General features: G+C 46.3%; 1 protein-coding gene across 3 annotated transcripts in view; it reads right to left on the bottom strand.

Annotated features, from left to right (window-relative positions):
- LOC119395948 (glutamate receptor ionotropic, kainate 2) overlaps nt 1–23,906 on the bottom strand; it is a 410,534-nt gene that overhangs the window by 184,828 nt on the left and 201,800 nt on the right. For all 3 annotated transcript variants that reach the window (XM_049416822.1, XM_049416823.1, XM_037662976.2), the window contains exons 5-7: nt 13,708–13,761; nt 3,392–3,556; nt 1,592–1,744 (exon numbers count right to left, since the gene is read on the bottom strand). In XM_049416822.1, the coding sequence (XP_049272779.1) occupies nt 1,592–1,744; nt 3,392–3,556; nt 13,708–13,761 (372 nt within the window). The remainder of the gene's footprint in view (nt 1–1,591; nt 1,745–3,391; nt 3,557–13,707; nt 13,762–23,906) is intronic.

Genomic DNA, 23,906 nt, shown 5'->3' with positions numbered 1-23,906 from the left:
CGACGTGCCGTGTTATGACTAACGGGCCCCCAGCAACACATTGCAGCAAAAAAAAAAATCACAGCATATCCACGGAGTGAATGATGATGAGTGGGCGAAGCTGCGGAGGTTCATCGGTAAACCGTGAATCTTCCGTGAATTCTGCCCAGTACATCATCACCGACGTGAGATCGGGCGCATTTATACTAAAGGTTCGATGAGTTATGACGACTTGCAGCTCACTTTAATTTTACATGTACGCTGTGAATTTTCATTGTTTAGAAAACCATTGCTTTAGAAAACATCTGGCGTCTTTCGTTAAGCAGCTGGCGTCCTTTCGTTTTGCTTTAGAAACATCTGGCGTTCTTTCGTTTTGCTTTTACAAAACATTTGGCGTCTTTCGTTGGTTTATTTCATCAATCAACGGCGTTTTGAACAAAATTTTTATTGTTTAATCACGCACTGGAGAAATCTCACCAGGCACTACCTTGGAGGTAAACAATGGCTGCTAATGGGAATGAGAGACAGAAGAAGTCGGCTTTTACCTAACACTTAGACTTCTACTTCTACTAACGTTTCCTACTGGAACATGCCAATGGCTGCTAATGGGGAATGAGAGACAGAAGAATTCGGCTTTTAGTTAACGCGCACGCTGCGAATTTTTTATTGTTCAACAACGCACAGGAAAAATGTCCCACCGGCACCACCTTGGAGGTCAAAGCACTACGACTACTACGACTACGACTACGAGGGACGAACGGGTGCCGCCTTAAGGAGCTTCGCCCCTAAAAAAACGCGAGGCCAAAATTTTTGTGTCAGTACCCCTTTAATTTCTCATAATTTCTTTTTGATATCATACTACTGTGAAGACAAATCCGAAAGAGTCTTCTTTCTTGATGTGACTCCAGAAAGGCAAAAAAGAAGCGTGTGCAGGAAGCGTCAACATTTTAGAGACCATTGTACACAAGTAAAATCTCTATATTCCAGTTGCTTCGGGAGGTAGAATTAAGTTCTCCATCCTGTTTTCTGGAAGATTTCTGTCTTGTACGGTCAAGAAGAAACATGACGTCTATATTAATTTGAGTATATTCAGAAGAAAGGTTTAATATGCTACCGTATGCAACTGTTTGACTTCCACAGTGCAGTTTGTTGAAGAATGAGTAAAGGACGGTTTTGTCATTCATTCTCATAGAGAGCCGGTGCATTCACGGAGATTGAATTTGCGCAGAAAAAGTTAGACGGTCTCTGCAAACCGCCAGGAACAAGAAATGAATGTCTTTCTGCACAATAGTTGATACCACATCCCACTCATTCTTATGACAAGGAATTTTTCGATTGCAGCAGCAAAATCAAATTCGCGCGTGTCTCCGGTTCGACGATGGTTCTTAGATTTTTTTTTGTCTTCGTGCGTTCACTTAGACAGAAATTTAGATTAAAACGCTTCAATAAGTAGGAAAGCACTTCAATCAGTAGCGATCGGTACAATAAGCCTTGTCATCGGCCGCCAAAATTTGTCGCTGACCCAAACGGTGTTTCGTATGGCTTCGTATGTACAGCAGTTCTTTTTTTAATACAGTAGATGAATAGAAAGATGAGTTAGAACGTGTCGCACCGTTTTTATACGCTGTAGCAGAGCCTCCCCGTTGGTCCAATTGGAAGGCGCCTCGCAGGAGAATGACTTTAATTCGAAGTTCTCCACGTGTTCCATGTCGTGGAGTGCTCGGGCAAATAGGGACACCGCGTCGAACAGCAGAGCCAGCTCTGTCTGCGAACGGAAGGTGCAACGAAAAGTGAGGTCAGTGATGCTACTAAGCAAGCTGTGTTGATATCAACCTAATGTTCCGAATAGGTCAGATGAACAGGAGAAAGTACTAATACATCATATCAAATGATTGTATGTGTGTCGGCGCGCGTATTGTAATACCTCAATAAATACCCGTATTTTCATCAAGAAATATATAAGGGACATCACTGATACCAAGTTAAAAAGAAACACACGATATATAGCAATCTTGGAGTCTTTCATTTATAGTTCATCGATGCAAGAGCCAGATGTTACATTTGTGACACATCTAAAGGCTTGCAAGTTGTCATTTTAATGTGTGGTTTAGAGAAGCTGCGCTGACATGGCACAAAGCTGCTAGTACACCGGAAACCGAACGCTTTTATGTATTTGTACATTTTTTTTTACTGCAACTTTTACCTAAAATCCCCAGCGTAGTCGAATATTCTCTTGTGCAGTACAGTTGCCATATCTAAAAGACATAAAAGGCACAGAAAGAACAATATTCAAGTTATCAAACAGTTCACTCAAATCACTTGCGGAACAATTTTAAATGCATAATGAAGTAATCAACATTTTGAAGCAGCATCACTTCATATTCTTTGCGACGCACTTGCAAATTACCAACTTCAGCTAGTCAGTTAGCGAATGAACAATGCCCATTGAACAATATGACTGGAACGGAGAGTACCAAATTCCAGTCGTTAATTCCCAAAGTGACGTGTCCACTAGTGCTTTGCATATTTTTGTCCACCAGTGTGAGAAAAAGCGTTTTATTTTCAGCGTTTCCGTTGATGCCCGTAGCAAAGTATTAAGCAACGGTTCCCAGCCACACCTAATTTCCGTTCAACACCTCTTTCTTTCTGCAGTGTTTCTGGCCCCTTATTCTTTGTTTCTTGGCGCATAGAATGAAAAACATTGCAAATCGAAGTATAATATCTTCATCGATATGGCTGCAGTTATACTATTCGCTTCCAGCAAGTCAGGTCATGAGTAAAGGAATCCGGCGACACCTGAGCCTTTATTATCAGTCTTGAATGCAAAAGCATTAATGTCCACTTGAACGCCCGAGCGAGGAAGAAGCGTGCTGCCTGAGCGGGCAACCGGCTTGCTGAGCCAACGCCGCATGCCACCGACGAACGAGAGCCCAAGGAAGCACCAGCGGCGAGCAAGGACGGCAGATAAGCGCGGCTGCTAAGCGCACTGATGAATGAAATAGAGAGATAATTACAGAACGTATGTAGACAGCACGCCTGGGTACTCTACTTTTCTACATCATGCTACCTGGACCGAAACGTCCATCGCGTAGACTGGCATAAGAAAAGTGATGACATCGAAATTTCGTTCAAAGTAGCATGGTGTCAGAAGGGATGAAAAATTCGACGACACGCGCTGTCGCTGAAGACGACGTTTCGACAAGCGGAATTGTCTTCTTCAAGGCTACAACTGTTTCGACAAGTGGACTTGTCTTCCTCAAGGCTACAATTGTTTCGACAAGTGGACTTGTCTTCTTCAAGGCTGCAACTGTTGTTGCAGCCTTCTAACTGCGTTCAACTCGGCACGTATGTCTGAATAATTTGAATTGAATTGATGGCCCCAGTAACACGCGGAGAAGTATGATGCGCTTACCCTAAGCGCAGTCATTTCCACCGCATGGCGTCCGAAGCGCAGCTCCGAGTTGGTCCAGTCGTGAAGCAGCTTCCTCGTCTCCTCCTTGTCCAGGTCAACGAGCCGCAGTGCCGACACGTTGGCCAGCGCCCCCTGGAAACGCGTCATGTCCAGCGTGTGCGTGTCCTGCGCATGAGCCCATGTCGGATACGTAAGGCGCATAAGATTAGAGTCTTTTAGCAAGCCACGGAAATACGGTACGGTATTATTGTACCGCTCCTCCTTTCTCGCTCGTTGTGCTTTAGCCGCTGATAATTCCAGTGAGAGCACCCCAACACCACGAAAGCTTTTTTTCAAAATCACTGTGGGGTTGTCACGCCTCAGTGTTGCCTGCCAGCCTACGCATTGTTAACGAGGAACCTGTTGTTCGGGGGACGCACTTTCACTGGAACAGGGAGCGACTTAAGCATAACGAGCGAGGAACAAGGAGCGCTACTGTAATACCGTACCATCTTTCCGTTCCGCATTTCCGCAACCTGCTAAAAACACTCTGCGTCCCAGCGCTTCCCCCTACAGACAAACATCAGTCACCAGGACTCGCGACCACTTTCAATTTCAAAGATAACTTAGAACGAGGTTCCCTCGTTCTTTGGCGAAAAAAAACGGAAGCCTATTACACGCTGGGGTTGTGTTAAAGCGTGGCTTTAGTGACATTGGCGTAGCCGGGGGGGTTCAAGCTTCCCATCCACGGAACTTTTTTCAATTTTACATGTGTATAAATGCAGGCACACGTACAAACGCACGCACGACCACACAAAGTATGGTTGAACGCCCCCCCTCCCCCCCTCGAAAAAAAATTCTGGCTGCGCTACTGCCGAGTGAGTATTGGTAACTCCTGCGGCCTCTCTTGCGTGCCCCCTGAATGCAATCTACCCCCCCCCCCCATCTCTCTTCTTTCTATTCGTATTTGCTTTAACCACATTATAAGACATGAAACACCGCACGCTTGTCTAGATGACCCGCCTGCCTTTAGTCTTTCGCCATTTCTCGTTGGTTGAGTGCTCACTTTACATTTTTTGCGCTACATCTGACGCTTCATCCGGTTCAACTATAAGCGCAACCCTGCACTGAACAAGGTCACAAGAGGTCAGCAAAAGATCAGGAACCTTCAATAACAATGTACCCATAGAGAGCAGTGGCGCATGCCTTTAGGCCCATTCAGCGAAAACCACGTGTAAGCTGCTTATTGTTGGGCTCAGATTAGTTCCGGGCGCAGCCGTATAATGAAATATTAGTTTATCCCCGAAGGGCAGGGATTTTCACAATTCCTTGAGTGCGACCCAGGATCTTTATTGGGTCGCGTGGTAATAAGGGATTCGTGCATGCGAACTAAGTGTTGTGTAGGTGCCTCGTAGTCCGTACTGTAGGTATACTTATTATTAGGCTGTTATCACGCTTTCTAGTGTTCCACTCTCAAATAATAAAAATAACAGTTATGCTCTTTGTTTATTCGATGACGCGGTGGATGGGACGCGCGACGCTCTTCAGTAAAAAAGAAACTTAAAAAAATATTTTTTTAGTGAGTGTCTTTTTCTAACCCGCTTACCCTTCAAGATGAGAATCGACATCACCGTGCGTGAATTTCGGGGCCCTATTAGAACTATTGCATAAAGCACTCTCGCTATATTTGTATTTTAAATGCGAAGCATTTCTTAGTGAACCTCGGGCACTGTGGCCGTTTCTATCTATCTATCTATCTATCTATCTATCTATCTATCTATCTATCTATCTATCTATCTATCTATCTATCTATCTATCTATCTATCTATCTATCTATCTATCTATCTATCTATCTATCTACGTCCGGGCGCTCTCCTGGTCGTCTCCATAACTTATACCAAAATTGGCATAGCTGGGGATCAGTGCATGACGAATACGATTCACTGGGCATTACATTATACATGCAAAGTGCCTGTCGCGTACGTCATGAAATCCTTTCCCTCAGTCCCGTGTGGCACATAACAGCATACCACAGTGCATGTTATGCGGGTATGTGCTACAGGTGATTCAGACTCAATCGACACAATAACGGCGAACATACACATTGAAACGCAAGGCAAATGGCGGAGCTGAATGCACAACAGCCCTAAAAGACGTTCGACTGCCATCCACTCGTCCGCATGGTCCGCCAGAATGATGCAGTCTTCATGTCATATTGCCACACCCACTTCTTATTTTATTTTGATGTTTTTTGGGTTTGACCAGCAAGGACGGTTATCAACGCTCGAGGCTGTCTGCGAAGCAGTGTTCGAGAAGCTTCTCGAACACTGTCACGCCCACTTCTTATTTTATTTTGATGTTTTTTGGGTTTTACCAGCAAGGACGGTTATCAACGCTCGAGGCTGTCTGCGAAGCAGTGTTCGAGAACCTTCTCGATTGTAGTAGATCGTTTTGTTAAGATTTTGCGCCGCACGCGAATGTTCCAGCTTTATCGAGAGATAACGCCGCCACCAGCGATATCGCTGGAAAGTTCGATAGTCCCTGTATAAAAGCCGACACACTTGACCGCTTGTCAGTTGATCGACGGTCGACGCTCTGTTCACCGTTATCAGTGTAATGCTGTAGTTTGACTTTCACTTTACCGGCCACAAGTTCGGCCAAATAAAGTTTCATCTCTGACGTGCTGACTGCTGCCTTCGTCGACTTCACGACCACGTGACAATATGAGGCTGGGCGATGGCCTTATGCTGGCCGAGGATGAAGTCAGACTGATTGAGAGCCGCTTTGTGACACGCGAACAAGTCACCGCTAAGTGCCCTGACGGCATACGGCTATCGGCTTCCAAAGCAACGTCGAGCGGCGCCACTGCTCTTATCGCAACCGGAAATGCCCACGGCTACAACACTGCCACCCCCGCTTCCGCGCACGCGCATAGCTCTTGGATTGCACCTGTGATGCGTCACAATGTAACTATTGCTGAATAGCAGTGCTCGGGCCGAATGAGGAGCGCATGCACGCACGTGTCCTTGCCACCGCCGCTGCCAAATCCGGCGACAAACCCCGGTGACGCATAGCCTCGCCGTGCGATCGTCGCGCCCAAACTTGAGCTTGGGTTCCCTATACTGCAACAATGCGGATGTCAACCGCTACAATGCACGCTGCCTCGAAGCTGCGGACAACGTGTTATGTCATCCCGCATGCGATAACACAACTGGCTATAAGAACGAGCAGGTACAGAGGGATGCCCTAGACAAGATGGTCAACATTAAGGCAAGCGACATGGTTAGCCTGCCGGCTTCAGTTTACCTGAGCATCAGCAAGCCGTTGAAGATCATGGCCAACATCGATGTAAACGACGGCCTCGTTAATGAAAACATGGACAGCTTGTGGTACATCGAGCGTGATGAACACGGCAACCTCTTGCAAATGTGGCTTGAGTTTCCAACGTCCACGGTAGCCTTTGTCGTCCCAGCCAAGCCGAAGCACATTACTACCGCACACCGTCAATGGAATTGAAATGAGTGCCCGTGGGACTGCGAACCACCATAATCACGACATATGCCAAAAAATATATCGTGTAATACCCTTGTTACACAGACAGCCCAAACCTTGGTTAATGTAACCGCGGTTACGCGTAACCGCGGTTCGCTTGTGTTACACGGTATGCGAAACCGCGGTTATGCCGCTAACCGCGGTTGTGCCAAACGGAGCTTGGCGACCTCGGTTTGGCAGTTAACCGAGAGAATGGCGGCCTCCATGGAGGACGTGTGCACGCCGGCCAGCGTTCGTGAAGAATGAATTGGACTGCACGAACCACAGAAGACCTCATTAGGCTTTGGGAAAACAATTTGCGTCATCTACAGAACACCTCAAGGAGTGCAAAAGTGGACGCGGCAATAACAGCCGAGTTGAACGCCGGACTGCCGCCAGACGCAGAGCCACTCACGCCAAGGCAAGTCCGCTTTAACCGAGGACGCTTGTGCGCCGTGTAACATCGGCGAACCGTGTTTGGCGCTAACCGTGGTTCAACGTGGTCAACCGTGGTTGGTCGTAACTGCCGTTTACTTGCCTGTGTAACAAGTATATAAGAGGACACAGTTTCCCATTGCGCAAGCAAACGTCATAACTATATATAAACCACAAAGGACCACATACGCCCAGGTAGTCTTAGGATACGATAAGCACCCTCCACTGTAGTTGGTCTACGTCGCGCTTTCCTGGGCTACCAGCTTCGATGGCCTCTACCTCACCCACGCAAAAGGTGGCTTCAGGTTCCGACATTTGCAGGCTCTAGCGACACCATCTGTCGAAGACGTGACCCGGCTGATAAACAGGCCTCTAGAAATTGTCTTGGACCGGGCTACCTTCTTTATTCGGTGCCACAACCACAACAATCACCCCATGATCGCTGCTCTCCACGTACAGTCTGTGCACGCGAACGTGCACGACCTCGAAAAAGACGCTCTGCTCACAGAAATTGGCGAGTTGGCGCTTTCTGAAACCTGGAGCGTATGCCCACTGCAATCACGGTATTCTAGTGTGTCGTCCACAGCAAGCGGCTTCATTGCAGGTGCGGCGGCGTGGGCACATATAAGAACACAGCGATGCGCAGCTTCAATGTAGGCCGCCTTCCACTTCGCCGGCCGCCGGACACCGAGCACACACTCGCAAGCAGCGCAATCGGCGAGGTCTGCGTTACGCACACCAATCACAATAACAAAGACATTGCACTCGCCGCCATCCATAGATACGGGATAACTGTCAAGAACCCCTTCCGCACATGTACACGGGTTCGTGAAGCGTGCGTGCGTTCTCCATCATTACGGAAAACTATAGGTACTACATATCGGCTTACCGCGTCTGGTGTTGGTAATACCTGTGTTTCTGTTGGCATCGTTACGCACCTGTAAACAACTGGTTATATAGCACATGTGCGACTCTTCAGCATATGTGTGTGCGTATACCATTTGCGCCTATCTTCAGCGTCACTTCGTAACGTGTCACTCCATCTAAAAAATTACGTCACAGTCACCTTCCCGCCGCATGCTTCGCATTACATCGACTCTCACGGTAAATGCGGTAAATGAGATCTTGCAAATTTTTTAGATGTGAAGCATCTTATAGCGGAGTTCAATCCGGTGGTGGTGGTGGTGTGCGGCGTGACCACCCTTACTGCGCATGCGCAAACCCTCTCTACTTTCCCTCTCCCCCTTCTCCCCTTCCCCTCCCCTCCCCCTCACCACTTCCTTTCTCCCCTCCCCCTCCCCTCCCTTCACCCTTACCCTTTCCCATCTCCCCCTCTACACTCCCCTCTCCCCTTTCGCCCTTACCACTCCCCCTCTGAAACGCGGGCTCTACATGCCGAAACACTGCTTCGCATCGCCTCATGGTCCCCTTCAGCGGGAGATGGTGTGATTTTTTATACTGTCACTGATCTCTGCCGCACTTTTCAAGGAACCTGGAAATTCGTAAATAATGAAGAAACATGAGATTCGTTTTCAGCACCTTCAAATGAAAAAGACGGCTGTTATCAGACCGAGGATGACCTTTGCATGCTTAGAAAAAGTGTCCAAACGACTCGATGGTCCAGCCGCCATGCAGCTTCATTTAAACGCTCATTTCAACAATAGTACCCATCACACGTTAACAGGAATTCCCTCGAGCGCCTCGTGCATTCGGCTAGCCGGTCTGCGTCGCACATACGGACATTCGTTAGCGCTCACCATTGTGTAGGTTAGCCGTCCAGAACGACGGTCATTGCCGAGAATCTCGTATTTCGACAGATAAGAAGGGAAAAAGTACTTCTCGATCCCTCAGACAGGCATTGTTTTCAGATAGGAAACGTACCATGTTAGTTATGTTTGCTCCGGCAATTAAAGCTTGCGAGAGTACGCTTGGAAGTCCTCATACGTAACGGAAAAGCGCTGCTTTATCGTGGCTTACCGTAACATAGACCAGAATTTCCAGCACTTCGGCGCAGCCATGTTTCCTTCAGGGAGTGCGGAAATGGAGAATGACAGAAGGAACTGCGATAATGTTCAGCCCCTTATTATTGCATGCTTTCTGCCAGTGCTCGCTTGCGATGGTTTTGTCACTTTCGCCTCATGCATTTGGCAGCTCAGTGCGGGCTGTGGCGGCACCTAGCGTGGCTACATAGTCGATCGTAATATATTGTGGTGCATATAAGTGTAATAAGTAATGAGCCGTGACGCGAAGTTGTTAATAGGTAATCGTGCAGGTAGCTTGAAGATACGTCTAATATATTCTAATGTGAAACCCATTGATGCAGCCAACGGGGATATAAAATAGCTTACTATCTGGAATCCCTCACGGGAGGAGGAGGCCCTTCTGCACGCTTAAAGGAGTACTGACACGATTTTGAAGTGCAGCAAAACGGACGTTTTCGGTTTCCTTGGCATGTAGTGTTAACCCTCTCCCCTCACCGCGTCCGGGATACACGTATAAATATTTTAGTTTGATTTTAAAGTTTTCATCTCCCAGCATCTGCAAGGCAGCTTCACCGCATGGAGAGCCCTATGACGTTTCAAGTCAGCTCACTTGGTTTGGGAAATCTGGGTTCTGCATGCAGCCTAAATCACAGAAATCGCTGTCGGAGGCACTGGACGACAGTTTACTCATCACGAACCACGTTCGACTGACAGCAAAGGACAGCAGGTGCATATTTCGTGGGTTGCAGTCTGCCCGTGACGTCACGGGCAGACTTGACACGTCACTATGAAGCCTCCCTCTCGAAACCGAAACCGAAAGTGCTGGTTGAAAGAAGCGGTATTAAAAATATATGCAAGGCATCCCCAGGCACCACGACACTCTTTTTAGGGTTCTCGACACCCGTGCTTTCATTTAGAGCAACAACTCGAAAAATTTTAAAATTCATGTCAGTACTCCTTTAACACTGACAGGCGTAATTTATCGAGGTAAAAGAAAATCGCTGCATTGTGCATGTACAGCGGGCGTTTTACAATCCAAAAAGCTTTGGAAAATGTCCGCATAAATAATATTAACAGTGATGGAAGCGACATTTTGCTTTTTGGAGCAGATTCTGGAGGAGAAAAAAATTCTGCTTTAGAGCCGCAATCGGTGTTTTTGGAGCTGATGGCAAAATATTCCGTGAAACTCCTGGAGTTTAAAGCATTATTGAAGCATTTCATAAGCATTAATATTTATTGTTAAACATATGGCACATACAATAGTCAGTGCTAATGGAAAAAAAAACATAATTAAGCGGATGGGCGGTCACTGAACACTAAGGAAGATGAGCTATATATTTAAAATGCCAGTACTTGTGGCATAAATTATATAAAAGCGACAAAGGTGAACGTCAAATGATAAAAGTAACCACAATCACATATGACCATCACCAAAACAAGAAGTTTATAAATGGTATGAGATCAAAGCAATCTGTTATTTTCATACTTCATCAAAATAGCCTGCACTGAAAATTTAAAAAAAAAGCAACTCAATGACGTAGCTATGCACTTAACATCCGTGTTCTTGTGGCATAAATGAGGTCAAAGCTGATAAAGCGATAAATGTAAGTCCCACATCACATTCACATCACATCACGCGGCAGTTATTAATCAGCATGATACTGAATTAATCTCAAACACATTTCACCAAAATAGTCTGCTTGTCAGGTACAAATGTATTGCTAAATGAGATATATACTCACAATGCTAGTATGCAGCTAGTATAGATGCGGCACACTAGGATGATAGTATACAGCTTGTTTTAGGGGCGAAGCTCCTTATGCCATGGGTCTGTCCATCCTCCGTTTGTTTGTTTGTAGTAGCCACCTCTAGTTCGTGAGAAGCGCACGTTATGGTATGCAGTAGAAGAAGAAGACGACGTTGACGAGCGACTCTCGTGCGTGTTCGTCTGTGTGGCGTTCTTTCTTCTTTACTACGTCTCGTGTTTTCAACGACGCCCGAAGAAAACATTTAAAGGGACCGCCAACTGATTTTTCTCGGCCCAGTTTTTACGGCGCGACAGGAAGTTCACCCTTCGTAGCGTTTGTAGCTGCAGTGGTTTATCGGAAAAGCACGTAGTTATTTTATAACCAGTATTTTTTTTATCTGAAAGGCTCCAAACACGCATGGAGGCTTGCTCCAGCAACGCTGATAATTGATAGCGATGCCGCTAGCCCTTGTGAAAGCTGTCGTTGTTCTGCTTTCGCAGGAGTTACTGTAACTATGCTTAACCACCTTTATTTTGAGCTTTCCAACCATTTTCAAAAATAGAAAGCTGTTACAATCAGATGTGTGGCTTTATACACCTTCCCGGTATTTGTACAGCGTTCTGTGCGCCTGCGCCCGAGGTTGCCTGCGCCTGTGTCATGGATGGCCTGTCCCGGCGTCGTTACTCTCTCTATACACGAGCCAAGCCAAGTAATCGAAAACGTAACTGTGCATATGCACGGCCGCACCGAGTAGCAGCGCGCGTGATTTCTGAGAGAAAGTATAGGTAGCAAAACTACGTCGCTCCAAAATCTTAGCTACCTGGAAACTGCGTGCACGGTTGCATGAGCACGCTGAAAAGTTGCTCAAGACGCGCTGACGAGCATGGGATCATTACGTCACGCGAAGGCAGCGCCACTTTAATGCATACTACTAACGCAGGCCTATATGTACATTATTATGGAGTAGTACCTTTTAATATAAAGAAACGAACAATATTTCAGTACTAACAAAAAATCGTCGACCGCGTACAGCAATCAACGGTCACGTGGCCGTCTTCGTCGGATCGTTCATGTTTTTGCCGCCAGAGGCGCCACAGGTCATTTTTCGCGACTTTGATTTAAGAAATAAAAATATAAATCCATCTCTCACGCAAAAAACAGCGTTGGTTTGAGTCATTGCGACGGACAATCTTTACATCAGTGGAGTCGACTCATTTCATATTCTGGGCAGTTGTCGGTCTCTTTAAGAAGTAACGCGCCATGAGGCTCCCTCTTGGCGTGCTTTCCATTTCACTCGGAGTCGCCGGATGGAAGACAAGGCTACAGAGACCCACCCACGAGATAGCCGTTAACTTTGCAGTGGTCGAACGTCTTGGCAAAAGATTGCCGTTCTCTTATGTTTTCGTTACCTGTTCTTGCCTTCTGTAGTTTCCGGCCTACCATGTAAGCCTAGCTGGGTTTATGTCAAGCTTGCAGAGGATGTGGAACGGGACCCCATACTTACTACGGTGGACGCTCTCTGTCTTACCGAGACGTGCAACGCCAAAAGACCGTATATCAAAGGATACGTTTCAGTCGTGTGCATCGATGATGCAGAGCGTCCTGCAGGTAGCGTCGCCGTATACGTCAAACAAACAGAAAAGGCACAATATGTGAACCTACTACCAACGACACAGAGCCACAACGGTGAATATGCTGCCATCGATTTTGATGGATGCATTATCATGACCATGTACCTTGCACCCAATTTGTCGAGTGGGAATATCAAGACATTCATTGACACGGCATTGTGTAATTATGACAAGTACAAGAATAGACCATTTGTGTTAGTTGGTGACCTGAATGTCGATATTACCGAAAGGAACAATGAGTGGTTAATACAACATATGGCAGCCAAATATGCTCTGACGTGCACGTCCTTTGATCATATTAAACCAACGACCATCCGAGGGACGTGTATAGACCTGGTATTTTCAAATTTGCAATTGCAACCCGTACAGGAACCGCTATCCCTTAATTCCACGAACCGTAAAGCCGTGATAATGAAGGGACAACGCAAGCCAAACATCATCTATTTAAGAAAAATAAAAGTGATGTTTGTAATATACACACAGTGTTCCTCACTCTTTATATGATGATTGATGGGGCGTTACACAGAAGATTCACGGTTTGCCGATGATTCCCTCCGGAGCTTCGCCACACTCATCATCATTCACCATGTGGATATGCTGTGATTTCTTGATACAGTTGTACTCGGGAGCTGCAGCGGCGTTTTCGTGGCCTTCGTTATCTCCGAAGCGGAACACCGTTGTCCCAATGTTGTGTTTAAAGAAAAGGGTGCAGTGTCCAGCTGGTTTCGAGGAATAGCGCACTCGCAACAATAATTGCAGCGCGTATGAGACAAACAACAAGTCCAATTTAATTAGGCCGCCAACGAAGACGGCGAGAAGTTACGCAAACAATGTGTCTTTAGACGTTATTTTGTCTGAAGATTTCCTGCACACCAATTCTATAAGACGGTGCAGTTGAAGGAATGTACTGCAGAAGGGCTTCTTATAAAAAGTTACGTAGTCCATAATAGCAGCATAACAACTCATTCATACAAATCTGTCAATTCCCATCTTGAAAGAGAATGACTTACCAGGGAAGTGATGATGTAGTTGTAATATTCGGTCATCATTCCGATTTCAGATGCCTGAAATAAAGAAAGATTGCTTAGACGAAGTTAGAAAGGCAGTCAAAGAAAACCATCCATTAATCACTAAGAACAAGTGTACTTTAAGCGAAATTACAAAACGGAAATTAAGCGAAGTATAACTTAATATATTGACAACGGTGCTTTGAAGCTCGTGGTACTGTCAAATAAAAGACACGCTCTTATCTATGATTTATTGTCTCATTTTTTTTCACTGGAGCCCTTAGATGAATGTTTACCGAGGCGTATGCCGACGATGTTCAATAGCCCTACAAAAGATGTCCAGCGGACATGGAGACGCAGTGACAACAGTCGCTTGGATCAAAGATAGAGGAGATTTCATATCTACGAAGCTTGCGACACTCTACCCACACAATGTCTTAAAACTTCAACAGTACCGGCATGTTCTAAAAGCGCTAATATTACCAATACGCAATAAGGCAGACGTAAAAGATTCAAAGAACTATGGACCGGCCATCTTGCTCCCGATATTATACTTAATATTCACAAAGGTAATTTTAAATGGACTAAGAAAAGCCCTTGACTTTTCTCAACCCAAAGAGCCAGCTCGCTTGAAGAAAGAATACTCCACAATGGATCACATCCATATGTTCAATCAAGTAATTCAGAATTTCCCAGAATACAATAAACCTCCGTACGTGGCTTTCATACACCACAGAAAGGCACTCGACTTCTTAGAGACACCAGCCGTTTCCGAGGCACTGCGCCGTCAGAGAGTGCATGATACAAATGCGCCTACCCTAGCTATCATCTACGAATATTCCTCAGCTACCATGCTAGTCGCCCCAAAAAAGCTGGCAAATTACTGTCGCGATAGTATTCTGGCAAGGAGAGATATAGATGAAAAGGAAAAGGCAGGGAGGTTAACCTGGTGCAAGCGACCGGTTTGCTACCTTGCGCAGGGGTGGGGATATAGGGGTCGGAAAGAGGACACAGAGAGTGTGAGATAAAATAAAAACAAAACAAAAAATGCACACATGTACACACATGCAGGACGTCCTATCAGAGCCGTTCTGATAGACCGGTTGAACTCAGAAAGCTTATTAGCGCCTGCACAGCCTTCTTCTGTGACGTTAAGTCCTGCCGGTGGTGCAGGATTCTTTCTTCCGAAAGAGTTCGGTCGTCCAATTTGCCAAGCGCGTTTCAAAGCGACTGTCTCTGCGAACAGTACTGTGGACAGTCGCACAGAATATCCTTAATTGTTTCATCACTTCCGCAGTGGTCACAAGCTGCGGTGTCGGCCATTCCTATTTGCATAGAAGCAGTGGAAAAATACCTTTTTATTCGGCCATAGGGGCAGCTTTAAGCCGCAACAAGATAGTAAGCTCTATTGGTATGTTTCTGTAATACTACAATTCAGCCATCTTTAAATACCAAACGCTGCTTCATGGAAGAACCATGACCACTATCTGATTTTGCAATCCATCTTTACATATCGCTTACGCGACGTTGCTTTACATCAGCACAAAACCCAACACACAGGTGAGTAATCTACGCAGTTTCAGCTATCATCACAGATTTCATCGATCATTCCGGAAGATGCGATGGCATGATCATCCTATCAGTTATGAACAAAACGCTCTTATCCGGTCGTCTGCCACAACAATATAAAGTGATAAAAAAAGAAAGAAAACTGCAAGAAGGGGGGCAGGCAATAGGTGGATAGCAAAACGGCGCGTCGTCTGCTACAGAACTTCCGGTTCACGGAAGCTTCAAGGCACAGCTCTTCGCTGCTTCAAGTTGTGTGCGGTTCAGTGTAATCGGGGAGGAGGCAAGATAACTGGTAACAACTGCATCGCAGAAAGTGCGTGTTTTCTCCCCGATTACACTGAACGGCACACACCTTGAAACAGCGAAGAGCTAGGCATCGAACCGGAAGACGTCATTTTGCTATCCACCTATAAACGGAATGGCACCGCTCTCTCCTTTTATTTTCAGATTTCGCCACTGCGCCACGCCACTTGTGCGCAACGAGGCTATTTGCCACACGCTCGCGTGTTCCCTTTCATAAAAATGACGGCTGTACGTTGGTCAAGTACTGACAGAGGAACCTAACCGCGAAAAGGAAATTCACCGTGCAATATGGATTGCCTGCAGCGCTTACTTCAGGCAATCCCAAATCGTGACAGGGAGTTCGCCGCTGTCCCTATCGGAAAGCCAACAAGCAATGTATATTGCCAGGACTAAATTATCGGGTGGAAACTTGTACGATACCAAGAAAACTCGAGAACAAGTAAAGGATCACGCATCGCGCGATGCAACGAAAAATTATAGTGTAACATTATGACCCGAGAACGCAGCAAAGGGGATTAGAAAACGAACAGGGCTAGGCGACATTCTAGCGTACATTAAGAGAAAAAAAATTGCGGGAAGTTTGCACTAAGTCGTGCAAAACTTGGCACAGTGCAGCTGGTCGATCTTCAAGTCTTCTGCCTAACGCCGGTTATTTTCTCTCCATTTCTCTCCCTCACTTTTTTTTATTTCTTTTCTCCCTTCCTTTCTCTTTCCGTTTTTCTTCCCTTTAGTCCTGTCGACTTCTCTCTTTGTCTTTTTATGCTGTTTCTTTCTTTCTTTGATTATCTATCGGCCATCGCTATCCGAAACGAATATGACTTCGTGAAAGCCACTCTTAGCCATAAGCGGCATACCAGAGTGGCCTCTCTTCGGCGGAGTCCAGGTGGTATTTGAAATCGCCGCAACTCGTTTAGGTGGTGTAGCCGATAGTTTCGGCTCCTTGAGGTATGCAGTGTTCAGTGCGCAATATTCTTTGCGATGATTTGAAGCATGGCAGCAGCATCAGACCTTGAAAGGTGTAGAGCGCTCTTTGCGACGCCTGCGGCACCGAGGAGAGTTTGCAGCATATCTTCTGCGACTGTCCTCGCTGCGCTGCGCAGAGACGATCCCTCTTATTCGCTCTCGCTCGTCTTCACAACTGAACGACGACAATAGAAACGATTCTCCAATGTCATCCTGAAGAGTCATCGAGAATTCAAGCAACCAAGGCATTGCTCAAATTCCTAAGGACAACAGACTTGCAAGAGCGGCTGTAGACTCTTAATGATGCCGCAAACCGCACAAGACTGCCGCTCTGCGCTGTGAAGTTGTGTGTGCGTGTGTGTTCCCCTCTCTTTCTCTCTTTCTTTACTCTTCTTTCAATCTCCCCCATCCCTTCCCCCTGTACAGGGTAGCATACCGGTTATGCCAAACTGGTTAACATCCCTGTCTTTCCTCTCTCTCGTTTTCCTCCTCCTTTGATTATCTGTCGTGCTGTCTTTATTCCCTTTCTTTCTGTTTCTTTCTCTTTTTGTCTTCTCTTTTTGAGTTGTTGAATTTGCCCAATTTCTTCGGCACATACCCGTTCAAGATGATGGTAGTTTTTGTGGTCATCCTTTCTACCTCGCAAGATTTTCGCTATTAAATGTGGACCTGGGCAGCACACCTAATGCGAATAACAGATAACCGATCGCCAGAGACACTGAGAACACACCAAAAGAACGGAAACGCAGCCGAAGACGGCAGAGCGCTAGATGGGAGGATGACATTGAGAAATTTGAGGCATAAAGTGGGAGCAGCAAGCGCAGGACAAGGCAAATTGGAGATCATCAAGAGATCGTTGGAGATAAAATTGAAATCATCATAGCCAACCTATTTCATGTCCACTACAGGCTTTCGTACTGTAGTCGACATAGAATAGGTTGGTTATGATTATTATCACGATGACACACTTCATAACCTTTCTGGGTCAGCATATATAAGTACTGTTTGTCTGGATAGGGAGACACGCTTTCTCAGACAGTACTGAATGCACATATATACTGTCACGCGTTTTAAGTTCGGAGCACTTTAGGGGCTCGGGATGTCGTATGCTGTCATCGTACGCTGTCGTAGGCTGTCGCCGCCGTCTAAGATCGCTTGGCGTAACGCGGGCGAAACCATGTATATCATAGCCCTCCATAGCATAGCCACGCACAGCAAGGGGGCGGGAAAGGCAAGTGAGGGTGAGGAGTGATGAGATGGTGAGGAGGGTGTAAAGGAGGTAGGAAGAGGGTAAAACTTAGCATAGCCATGTATGGCTTCACGCAGGCAAAACTTTGTATAGCACAGCCATGTATAGTATCGTATAATAAGGGTGCGGGGAAGAAGAAGTGAGGGTGAGGAGAAAAGAACGATGGTGGGGAGAGAGTAACGCATAGCATAGCCACGTATGGCGCACGCAGGCTATACTATATATAGCATAGCAATGTTTAGTAGGGTATAGCAACTGTGCGAGAAAGGGAAGTGAGGGGGGAGGCGGGAAAGGAGGATAGGCGAGCGTAAAGCATAACATAGCCATGTATGGCGTCGCGCAGGCATTTATGTGACAGCCATCTATAGCATAGCCACATATATGGGGTGGCAAAGGAAGGTGAGGGTAAGGAGAAGGGAAAGGAGGAAGGTAAAGGGTAAAGCATAGAATTGCCATGTATGACATCAAGCATGCAAAACTATGTTAGCATATCTACGTTAGCAAGAGGATGGGAAAGAGAAATGAGAGGGAGGAGGAGGAAAGGAGGAAGCTAAAGCATAGCATAGTTGTATGGCGTCGCGCAGGCAAAACCATGTTTAGCACAGCCATGTATAGTATGGTATAATAACGGTGCGAGAAAGGGAAATGAGGGTGAGGAGGATGGAAAGTGGCAGCTTAAAGCATAGCATAGTTATGTAGGGCGTACGCAGGCAAAAGCATGCATACACAGCCATCTATAGCATTGCAACGCGTAGCAAGGAGGCAGCACAGGGAAGTAAGGGTTAGGAGTGATGTGAGGGTGAGGAGAGTGAGAATAAGGTTGGGAGGAGGTGAAGCATGGCATATCCGGCATAGTATAGCACAGATGTGGTATAGTGTAGCAAGTGTTGAGAAAGGGAAGTGTGGGCGAGGAGGATGCACGTGAGAGTGAGGATGAGTGACAGAAGGAGGGGAGGGTACAGCATAGCATACTCCTGCATAGAACAGTATAGAAAGGGTGTGGGAAAGGAAAGTGAGAGTGAGGAGGAGGGATGTGGGGGTGAGGAAGCAAATCAGGAGGGCGATGGCAAAGCATATCATAGCCGTGTACAGTATAGTACAGCAAGGGGTATAAAAGGCCAGTTAGGGCAAGGAGGAGTGGTGTGAGGGTGAGGAGGACGGAGAAGAGGAGGGCAGAGGGCGTCACGGCATCACACATAAAGGTTTCCTTTCCCGCCATGGATACTGAGCAGGCTGTACCTTTGGAATGCCAGCACGCGCTTGCCCGTGAACGCGAGCGTCGCTGAAGGAGAGCCGAATCACTGCTCCGCACTTCCTAGAGCTTTCACGTTGAATGCAGCTGCATACGTTTTTTTGTTTTTTTTATTTCACCCGCAAAGACTGCTAGCAACGCACGGCGCGGACCGCGTTACAATTTTTTAGAAGCTTCGCGATTGTTTGAGAACAGACTGTTGAGATTGCGCGCTGGGCGCGAATATAGTCTTGTTTGTTCGAGAGCTTACGCGCCTGCCACTGACAACGCTGGAATCTTTGATAACACACGTATAAAAGCCGACGCGTTTTACCGCTTGGCAGACTACCGACGACCGACGCTCTGTTCGCCGCCATCAGTGTACAGCGTGTATTGCTTCTACCGCGACTTTTCATTTTCCGGACACATGTTCGCCCGAATAAAGTGTTTCTTCTTGACCCCACCGACTGCTGCTTTCGTCAACGTCACGACCACGTGACAATAGGCAACATATTATTCGCGTCTCATAAATAGACTGCGCTGTACAGTTAAAGCTTCATGGCGCCTACTCACTGTAGCTGCATATGGCTTAGAGCATTCAATTCTCAACGTTTCACAATCCACTTCCTTGTACATGGCTCGTTCGGAATAACTTCAATGAGTCAGTAATTTTGAAGGAAAATGGTCGAGAAATTCACTCGGACGGACACTTAGGGCAGTTGGTTAAAGTTCTTCTGAAAAATGACAGGCCTGCGCAGAACACAGTCAGCGCTCGTCCCGTGTTGTTCTTCCCTTTTGTCTATAATTTTTCGCGCTGCTCATTACTACGCTGCAGAGTCCCATCGAAAGCTGGCGGAGCCCGCTTGCTGAGTTCACTGTAAGCTCTTGGGGCAACGACTGCAGATACAGTTGCAAGGTAATCACTATGCCATCAATCATCATAATTTTGCAAGTTACGGTAATGCTAACTATGTCATTATTCATCATTCTGCAGAGAAGCGAGGTACTCGCTACGCGACTGTAAGACACAATGTTCACTTTGCGTGTGCATTCTCGAATTACTAAGAAAGATTACGGCGGAGTTCTTTTTTTTTTTTGTAAATGGTGGGAAGCTCTAAACCACCCGCTAGTTGCGCGTTTCACATTGTATGACGTCTGGTGTTATTTTATACTTCTGCCGAGTTATATTACTCCTGCTAACGCGATTCTTTGCACTATATGACGCCCTTATACGGTCTTTTTGCACAGAAGTTTCGAGCACCAGCGTGGCTCAATGGTAGAACACTTGACTGCCACACAAAATGCCAGGGTTAAAATCCCACACAAACCCTGTTTGTTTGTTTTTTTTTCTCATCATGCATGATAGCTGTTACGGACGCCGGCGGCAGCGGACAACTACGTCACCAAAATTGGTTGTTGACGTGATCTCATAACAGCCTTTGCTGTAGAACAGCTCTAACGACACATTGACGAAGGAAGACAAACGGGACTTGCTCTGACACGAAAATAAAATAAAGAGATGGTAAGTTTGATCATAATCATAGTTCACAGTGTCCAAAAAATTGGACAGGCGATAAAAGGTATGCGCTTGCGTCGCACCTTTTCTGATCTATCCCTTTTCTTTTGCACAATGAGTCAGGAGGGTTCTGACATCGCAATATTTCCATCTGCTTTGAAAGTGAGTGGGTATCAAACTACGTGGGAAGGCCGCATGGCTCTGCAGCCTAAATGGCTTCGTGGTAAAATACATATCAAACTGTCATACATTAAGGAACCCCTAGAGTACATATAGTGCGTAGTTAACAGTCCACACGCGACCTTTCTGACTGACTTCAGTGAATAGCATCTTTTACACGTATTCTCTATTTTATGAAAGCGTCTGAGTATTGGACCGTCTCAGCTGTTGTCCCAGTTAAGTGCCCTGGGCTGCTATCTCTCCCGCTTTCAGTCTCTTCGCCTACTTACATACATGTGTACAGAACATCCTCACACTTTAAAGCCGTGCATTATAGTGTCACACCCACGGGTTCTTACACTTATGGGCTCAGAACTATTTTTGTTTCAAGAAAACGACAGTCCTTCCATACCCACGTTAAGGAGGTTCGAAGGTCGTTTGCTTCGCACAAAACACATTAACCAACCCAAGTAAAAGTTGTACGTGAGCATTTGTTTTGTAACTCTTACCTACAAGCCGATTGGCTGTTGAATGAAACTCTTTAATGTACTCTTCATCATTTCATAACGGTGCAGCTGCAAGGAAACTGCACTGCAAAGCATTGAAGGTGTATCTTCCAGTTCACACCTATGCATTGTTAATGAAGTGCAACGTCTTGAAAGTGAACAGTCAGAATGAATACCAGACACTGTGAGCTTTTAAATAAGAAATTCGCAAGAGAGAGAGAGAGAGGGGAGAGAGAGGGGGGCAGCAATTTTTAATGATCTTCATAGAGATGTGACCCTGTTTTATCGCCTAGCTTGCTACTCCAGGTGTCGGGTAATGACTATGACATATACAATGATCGCATATACACAAATAATACGTATAGCGACAAACGCACATATATACACAAAAGAGTCACTCATAAAATTTCGTTAAGGCGAGTAACATTCAAAAATGCCGACAGCGCAAGGTAGTATAATTCTTCGTACATTCGCAGATTCGCAACAAATTCCTGAAAGCGCACAAACTAGACATACGAAGGATTTGCATGTACCACTTCCATGTATAAATATGGACTTCACGAACGTGGTTTTTTGTGAATAAGTGGAAATTAAAAATTGGCAGTTTGCGCGTATTCTTTAAAGCTGATATGTTAAATACGATGTTGCGATTGTGACGCACGCGAAAATTTAGGTCGTTTTTGTGTTAATCGTGCTATTCAAGCGGGGCTTCTCATGAGATACAGATTTCGGTGGCGACGGCGGCGGCGTTGTACGCGAAAACCCTGGTGCCGACGAGCGTACGAAAATGCGGCGCTCGAAGGTGCGCCGGTCACTTGTGTATTTCTATGCGCCACTTTCTAATAATTAATGTTCTCTTGATCGTGTGATTGTCGGCGATAAGCCGTTTTTGATATGGCAGTCTGATCTCTTATCGAAGTCACTCGTCACTTGATGTTGCCACATTTCTTTGCTGCCTGGATATAAGCGCACGATTTCCCTTGTTGCCTGTAGCAACTGACGTGTTGCGCTGTTAAACACGTGCACGTATGATGGTCAAATTTCTGGCATGAAGGAAGGAAGACGTTAGAAGAGAGTGTAGCGCGCTAGTACGTGTCACAAGAATCCGACCAGGAGAGGACGGCGACGACGACGCGCCAGGCACGAGATGGCTGCGCCTGTTCTTGTTGGCGTCTGCCTATATAGCTTCTGAAGAAATATGTAATTTGTGGTCTCACAGCATCCACGTCTGTCTGCCTGTTTCCACAATTTGGGGACCTGGACTTCGACTTATCGCTCTCGCTTCCTGAATCGCGCTCGCCTCAGCCGCTTCGCTTGGCCTACACCAACTCGAGCATCGCAGTCTTCGCAGTCATTCCCGAAGCCAGAAAGTCATGACCGTCTCAAGCCTGCGCAGTTGGATACCGACGCTTCAACAGCGTCTCGTATCACGATCACTCCAAACTGTCATACTCGCCGCGTGCATTTCGCAGCTCAACAGTCTGCTTCTGGCCACCTGTAACACACTCGCGACTTCCTCGCTAGAAGGGGGGCCCTGTAGCACGCTAGTACGTGCAACAAGGATCCGACCAGGAGACGACGACGACGACGCGCCGTGCACGAGATGGCTGAGCCTGTTCTTGTTCATCATCATCATCATCATCAGCCTGTCTACGCCCACTGCAGGGCAAAGGCCTCTCCCATGTTCCGCCAATCGACCCGGTCCTGTGCTTTCTGCTGCCACGTAATACCTGCAAACTTCTTAATCTCATCTACCCACCTAATTTTCTGTCTCCCCCTCACGCGTTTGCCATCTCTTGGAATCCAGTCAGTTACCCTTAATGACCACCGGTTATCCTGCCGACGTGCTACGTGCCCGGCCCATATCCATTTCTTCTTCTTGATTTCAACTATGATGTCATTAACCCCCGTTTGTTCCCTGACCCACTCTGCTCTCTTCCTGTCTCTTAAGGTTACACCTATCATTTTCCTTTCCATCGCTCGCTGCGTCGTCCTCAATTTAAGTTGAATTTAAGTTGAATGTTAGAGAAACTGGCCACCCTGTATACGAAGTGCCTCTCGACGGGGAGGATACCAGAATCTTGGAAGAATGCCAACATCATCTTGATCCATAAGAAAGGGGACGTCAAAGACCTGAAAAATTACAGGCCCATAAGCTTACTGTCGGTTGTCTACAAGCTATTTACAAAAGTAATTGCTAACAGAATTAATACGACATTGGAGTTCAATCAACAAAGGGACCAGGCAGGATTTCGTACAGGATTCTCAACAATAGACCATATTCATACTATCAATCAGGTGATAGAGAAATGCGCGGAATACAACCAACCCCTATACATAGCCTTCATAGATTACGAGAAGGCATTTGATTCGGTGGAGACATCAGCAGTCATGCAGGCACTGCGGAATCAAGGCATCGACGAAGCCTATATAAACATAATGGAAGAAATCTACAGCGTATCCACAGCCACTATAGTCCTCCATAAAGAAAGCGACAGAATCTCAATAAAGAAGGGCGTACGGCAGGGAGACACGATCTCTCCAATGTCATTCACCGCGTGTTTACAGGAGGTTTTCAGGGCCCTAGATTGGGAAGAGCTAGGGATAAGAGTTAATGGAGAGTATCTCAGTAACCTACGATTCGCTGATGACATTGCATTGATGAGTAACGCGGGAGACGAATTGCAGCTCATGATTACTGAACTG

This window comes from Rhipicephalus sanguineus, chromosome 6 (assembly GCF_013339695.2).
Source record: "Rhipicephalus sanguineus isolate Rsan-2018 chromosome 6, BIME_Rsan_1.4, whole genome shotgun sequence".
In the NCBI taxonomy this organism is placed as follows: Eukaryota; Metazoa; Arthropoda; class Arachnida; order Ixodida; family Ixodidae; genus Rhipicephalus; species Rhipicephalus sanguineus.
This window is presented reverse-complemented; position numbering and strand designations above follow the sequence as displayed.